Here is a 7,017-nt window from a genome sequence, read left to right on the forward strand (position 1 = left end):
ATTTTTTTTTCTGTTTTAAGCTTCTGTTGTTTTCTTGCCCTGGAAAATGTCCAATCAAGTGTATCTGTCACCCACTCCTGCCTACGACTTCGCATAGAAGTCGATAGTATTCACTAAATAAATAAATAAATAAATAAATAAATAAATAAATAAATAAATAAATAAATAAATAAATAAATAAACAATTTTCTGCAGTGATTATGAGCTACGGCCAGAGGACGACGACAACGCCGACACGCGCCCATCTCGTGGCTCGTGCATCATGGAGGACGCCGACGAGCTGGGGTTGAACGTGCCGCGCTCCTACCTGGACCGAGGCCATCCCTACGTGGTCGCCAACCGCTCCGTTCGCTTCGTGTGCGCCTGCAACTACGCCGCGTACAGCGCGCTCGTCGTCGTCGTCACCGTGCTGGGCATGGCCGTCGTCAGCTACCTGATCGCGCCGGGACGAACAGGCGTCGGGTACACGCACCTGCGATTCAACTTCACCGACGAATCGCCGGAGGGATTCACCGGCTCGGATTTCTCCTGCACCGGCAAAGCCGACGAAACAACGGTCAGGTTCATTTCGTTTTTTTTTTTTTTACTGTAAACCACTTTGTACCCTTAAGGGGTTCTCAGCAAGCAAAGCACCCTTTTGTCTAACCAAAAATGTGCAAAACAAGGTTGTAAGGGTGTTTTGCCTCCACAAACAGCCTTTAAGGGGTGATGTTCAAGCCAGAGCATCTTTAAGAAGTTAGGGTTGTTTTGGGTTACCGAAACATCCATGACCTATGCAACAACGAGCAAAATTATAGATACAGTATTCTAATATGCACCCCTATTTATTTACGCTAGAAGGGTGTATTTAATTGTGTTACGTTTCAGAAGTGTGTATAGTACATAAATAAAAAATTACATATATTCAACTCTCATCTAACACAGCAGCACGTACATGCAAGGAACAACTTTAAAGGAAATTGACAGATCCCACGTACAGGGGGAATCGATGGTATGCGAAGCATGAGTGAGGAAGGTTTTCATGTCAGTTTAAAATCAGAACAACGTTACGAGGCGGAGGTAAATTATGCCGTACATAACTTCCATGCATAATTATTATGTTTGGACGTGTCATTTACCCTCATCATCTATCCACGCCACCTGATACCAAATTTGGTATATGTGGAGCTTGCGAAACGGCCGCGAGCGCGCTAGGAGCGTAGCATGTAGTCATGTTTTACATGACACGCATGTCATTATTATCAAGTTCGGGCGTGCATTTGACTTGGCCGTCTATTGACGTCATGCAACACCAATTTGGTATATGCGAAGCTAGAGAAACGACCGCGAGCGCGTCATGAGCGTGGCATGTGGTCGTGTTGTTACATGACACGCATCTCATGACATCATGTTTGCACCAATCACGTACCTTCGGCGTCAATTCACGTCCCGTAATACCAAACTTAAAATATGTGAAGCTAGCGAAACGGCGGGGAGAGTATCATGCGGGGCCCAATATACTGCGACGTAACGTTGTCGAGCGCACGCTGGGCGCAGCGACGCTACGCTAGCAAAACGCGAACACTAGTCTGACGCCAGACGCGACCAGCGTCTGTCGACGCAGTCCGGCGGCAACCGGTGCGAAATGTCGCATTTCGCACCAACCACTTTACCAAGAATGCACGGCGTCTGCCTAGCTTCGTGACGAAGGGACGCCGGGTGTGCTCAAACGCGCATGCGTCATAGAAACGCAGTGCGACGCGTGCCTGCGAGTATATACCAGGCAGATCGGCGCCTGGCGTGGCATCGCCCGCATGTCGCGACGAAACGAACGCTGGAGCACACGAGCACCGGGTCACGTCTAAGTGTATTGGCGCCTTGATTGTGCCATGCAGTAGTCATGCTCTTACATGACACGCATCTCATAATTATTATGTTTGCACCAGTCGCATACCTTCATCATCTATTCACGTGCCATTTGGCATATATGAATTTGGCATATATGAATCTAGTGAAACGGCCCCGAGTGCATCATGAGTGCGGCATGTAGTCATGTTGTTACATGACACTCATGTCATGATTATCATGTTTGGACATGTCATTTACATATGTCGTCCGTTCGCGTCACCTAATACTGAATTTGGTGCATGTGAAGCTAGCGATACGGCCGCGAGGGCATCATGAGCGTAGCATGTAGTCATGTTTTACGTGACACGCATCACATGATAGTCGTGCTTGCACCAGTCACATTCTTTTGTCTTCCATTCACGTCTCTTGATACCAAATTTGGTGTATGTGAAGCTAGCGAAACTGCTGCGCGGGCATCATGAGTGTGGCTTGTAGTCATAATGTCACATGGCACGCATCTCATGATTATCATGTTTGCACCAGTCACATACCTCCGTCATTCATTCGCATCACGTAACGCAGAATTTGGTACATGTGAAGCTAGCGAGATGGCTGCGAGCGCATCATGAGCGTGGCCTGTAGTCATGACTCATGACTTACATGACATGCATGTGATGATTTCCACGTGAGGGTTGGTCGCTTGTGTTTGCCATGCAATGATGTCATACCATACCAGTTTTGCAACATGTCATGTGAACGAGACCACCGCAAGAACAGCAAGACCATGAAATGTAAATTATGACATTCGTGACATACATGTCATGATTTTCATGTTGTGACTAGTCAAATATGCTCCTCATACAGTCATGTTATGTCATACAAGTTTGGTATTGATACCATTATCCAAACAGCCAGGAGAATTAGAAGTCGTAGGCGGCTAGATAGATAGATAGATAGATAGATAGATAGATAGATAGATAGATAGATAGATAGATAGATAGATAGATAGATAGATAGATAGATAGATAGATAGATAGATAGATAGATAGATAGATAGATAGATAGATAGGCACGCTCAAAGTCACCGAAGTACGCTAAAAAATGCTTCGCATTAAAAAAAAAAACAGGGCGACCACTCGTCTCACATCTGCCAAGCTTCTGCGCTGAAATTTGGTGAGTGAGTGCGCTAAATGGCACACGCGTGTGTGTGCATGGATGTGCGTGCGTGCGTGCGTCTGTGCGCACGTTCATACACGTGCACGAAGCCCCGCATTACGAAGACCCCCGAAGCCTGCCGCTTGCAACCCCCCCCCCCCCCCGAATTCTCACCACCAACGTTAACGTTGCTCACCACCTCTTCCCCGCTGTTCGGAGAATGAAAAGCGTTCAATCCCGAAAAAGAAATGAGAAGGTTTTTTTAACCAAACAATGAATAACAATATTATACCGCATTGTTTCGTTCGAACCTTTGGTCTTTCAATGACGTGGCAGTCGGAACAGATGACTGCGCGGCCACAGCTTAGACAGCGACAATATGTCGTAAGCAAGTTTTTTTTGTTGTTGTTTTGCATGTTTATTTTGTACCTATTTAAAAATACTCTCAGTCAAAAGACACCACCACATATTTTCTCGTCACCGTTTCTTTGCGCCGTACAGGTGACGAATCTGCTTCAACCTAATGTATTATTCTACAATTTTTTTTCTCTTCGATATGACAGGTCGTCCAAGAGAGTGATCTGTGTGGCTCGCTCGAGTGCAACCACGAAGCGGTGCGCATCGTCGGCTCGCTCAACGCGTCCGTGAACCCATGCGACGACTTCTACGCCTACGTGTGCTCCGTCTGGATGGACAAACACCGTCCCACCAAGGACCAGGACAGGCGATCCGTGGACGACGACATCCTGGACAGTTACTCTCGGTTCCTCGTCAGCGTACTGGGTCGCACCAACGCCGAGGCGCCCGCAGCCAAGATCCTGTTTGACACGTGCGTCGAACCACCCGCTTCCCTTTTCAGAGACATCGTCACCACCTTCTTCTACATGGTCGGTCTGCAGCACTGGCCTTACTCACCTTCGGATAGAATCCTAGCCGTGGATGTCACCTCAAAGGTTGGTACCCTTTACCGTCTCTTGGGACTGGACAGCCTCTTTCATCTCTCCGCCGTTGAGGATCCGGAAGGCAAGCACACGTTCATGTCCATCGGTGAACCTGAGCTCGTGTCGGGCGCCATAGAAGGGTCCTCCGTCTCCGATTTTGCCTTTTTGGCCGAAGCTCACGATACGCTCATGTCGTACCTGGGCAGGCCCTTGTCGACGAACATCGCTGCGGTGGAGGCAGACCTGGCGCGACGCATGGCTCCACAAAGGGCTCCCGGTTGCTTCGAGCTCCTGAGCCAGTGCACGACCATGCACCTGGACCAGCTGCCGGAGTCCCGCATGGTACACTGGACGCTCCTAGCAGAGGAGGCCTTCGGCGACCGCATCGCGGCAACCAACCGGTTCGTCAAGATGCCCAACTACGAGTACCTGCTGAGCTTCGGCAGTGACGTGCAGCAGAACCTGCGGAAGCCGGACCTCCTTAACTACCTGGCTTTCCGAGTCTGCATGGCACTCTCACCACTTATCGCCAACGTCACCGTGCGACACCGGCTTGCATCCATCGCGTACGGCCGCAATCCTCGCGCTGCCCAGCCACTGCTTCCCGAGCACTATTGCGTGCGGCTCATGGACCGCTTCGAAGCACCACTCGTCATGGCATTGGCCTACGACCGTTCCGTAGCCAGGATATCTTGGGACGTCGTGCAGGAGCTCGTGTTGGGTCACCTCAACGCCACTATGTCCAGACACATCGACTACAGTTTCTCACGCTGGTTTACGCGCGAGTTCGCCGATCACGTGTCTCGCCAGCTGACGCGCGTCTCCTGGGAGCCCCTGGTGCCAAAGAGGTTTTTCGACAAGGGGTACCGGAGCAAGTACCTGAGCGGCCTTTACAATGAGAACTCCAGTAGACCACAACTCCCTTCTTTTTTCTACTTCTGGCTTCAGCGGGCCGTCAAGAGGGCGCGCGGAACCCTGGAGACCTCGGAAGAAGACCTCAGGGCTGGCTGGAACAAGGGCTCTCTGAGCGCGTGGCCACAACTGGGTGCTCCATTCAAACACCTGGAGATTCCGTTGCCGGTGTTCGACTTCGGCATGCCGATCGAACGCAGGCTGAGGAAGTTTCACATCGCTCGTGTCGGCACGCGTGTCTACTGGAGCCTCTTCAAGTACATCTACTTCCTGGCTTACGGTTTCTACCTGAACACCACGTGGTCCGACCCGGCTTCCGTGTTCGAAAACCTGCGCGGCTGCCTCCAGAAGGACTACGCCCGCATGAGTGCTTCGGCAGGCCGCACACCGCCCCACACGATACTCCTTTTCGAGAGGACTTCGACCGCTGACATGCTGGACGTGTTGGCCGTCGGCCTGGCCTACCAGTCCTTCGAAGAATACATGCTCAAGGAGGTCTCCAACTTCCGCTTCAAGGAGGCACGCCAGTTCTCGCCCGAACAGTTGTTTTTCATCTACTACGGCCTCAGCCACTGCGAGAATGCCAACCCACTCTTCGCGAGCAGCCAACGGGAGAGTGACGTCAGCTCGGCGTGGGCCCGCGTCAACGGACCCCTGAGGCACGTGGCCGAATTCGCGGCTGCCTTCCGCTGCCCTCTGGGTTCGTTTATGAATCCGCACGAAAAGTGCAAACTCGACGAAATCAGCACCATCGTGCGCCAGCCTTAACGTGACATTAGTTATATCCGAATTATTGTAGTGTAGTAATTATATGTTTCGGTGTGTTCAAGACGTGCATTGAAGTTTTCGAAGCAGTGCGACAGTGTGCGGAAAGCAGGAGCATATATATGCCGTGCACATTTCGCGTGCATAGTTTAAACGTCTTGAAATTTTAGTATATATATGTAGTACATTCAAGATCTTTGACAGAAGTACTTGTGGGGTCTTGAAAGTGACCAGTGCCTCTGTCAGTTGGCACTTACGACCAAAGCGCATGCGCGAATATCGCGGATGTTCGTAATGTCCGCATACTCGATCATGTAAAATAGAGCGTGGTCATGCAAAGCAGACTCGTGCGGTGTAATGACGTGACGTGTGACATTTTCGTACAATATAGTATGCGAGTATAGGAGATTCTCTCTAACTCCTAAATATTCGCAATTTCACAACCCGTATTTCAACTGGTATAAACTTTTGCCTCAGACGCTGCTTCCCCCCCCCCTCCCCACCAAAAGGCACGTTCGAGCTATCTGTTGGACATTAAACTGGAACATCTTCGATCGATTGTAGTAGGGGGCTCGACGACGTAGACACGCCATCTTTTGAGCATTGCTTACTCACCTTTAGTACAGGCGAGTGTTCCATCCTTCGTCGCATTGTGTTTTCGAAAGATGAAGTGGTGGGTTTCTGTCAACTACACGACAGATTATGTTGTTTTCGATGCCGAGACGGGCATGACTGGAATTTGCTGACGTCATTCTGACACCTGGCATACAGCAGCTTCGAATTAACTTTGATTTGAAATAGAAGGTAGAGGGAGCAAGGGGGGCGAATAAATGGTAGAGCGTTTCATTTCTGTTATATGCGATCAACACATCTGCCTCCGTGCGCTTTACAACGAAATAAAACAGGCGTTTTCTTATTTGCTCCATTTTTTTTCTATTTGTATATACTCCAAACTTGTATATCAGCAGCATGGTCTTCGTGTAAGTCCACAAAACAGAAAATAAGGTGCAGAATTCTCAATTTTATTCACTCATGCGCATTTTATAACACTTTATAAAAACCACTCAATTCTTGGCCGATTCCACACCATGGGTGTTCGCCAGCGACAATAGGTGATCAATAACAATAAAATTGTGGGAATATTACGCTTCGCTTTTAAGAGATAACGCGACAGTGATATTCTGTCCCTAGTGCGCATACTTCAAACATTTAGTGCATAAAATCTTTTTGAACTTGCTATGCACCCACTACATATGTCTTAAAAAATTAGGCGCAGTAACATGTGTGCCGATGACATTGCATTGCTGAGTAACTCAGGGGACGAATTGCAACTCATGATTACGGAGTTAGACAAGGAGAGCAGAAAGGTGGGTCTTAAAATAATCTGCAGAAAACGAAAGTAATATACAACAACCTC

General features: G+C 49.1%; 1 protein-coding gene across 1 annotated transcript; it reads left to right on the plus strand.

Annotated features, from left to right (window-relative positions):
- The first annotated feature begins 213 nt into the window (after positions 1-213).
- Positions 214-6,494, plus strand: LOC119161540 (neprilysin). Its single transcript, XM_037414084.2, has 2 exons — positions 214-556; positions 3,546-6,494. Exons 1-2 carry the CDS (start codon positions 263-265, stop codon positions 5,601-5,603), a joined length of 2,352 nt encoding a protein of 783 aa, XP_037269981.2. The 5' UTR covers positions 214-262; the 3' UTR covers positions 5,604-6,494.
- The last annotated feature ends 523 nt before the right edge of the window (positions 6,495-7,017 follow it).

The sequence above is a fragment of the Rhipicephalus microplus genome, chromosome 3, assembly GCF_043290135.1.
Source record: "Rhipicephalus microplus isolate Deutch F79 chromosome 3, USDA_Rmic, whole genome shotgun sequence".
NCBI classification, from domain to species: domain Eukaryota; kingdom Metazoa; phylum Arthropoda; class Arachnida; order Ixodida; family Ixodidae; genus Rhipicephalus; species Rhipicephalus microplus.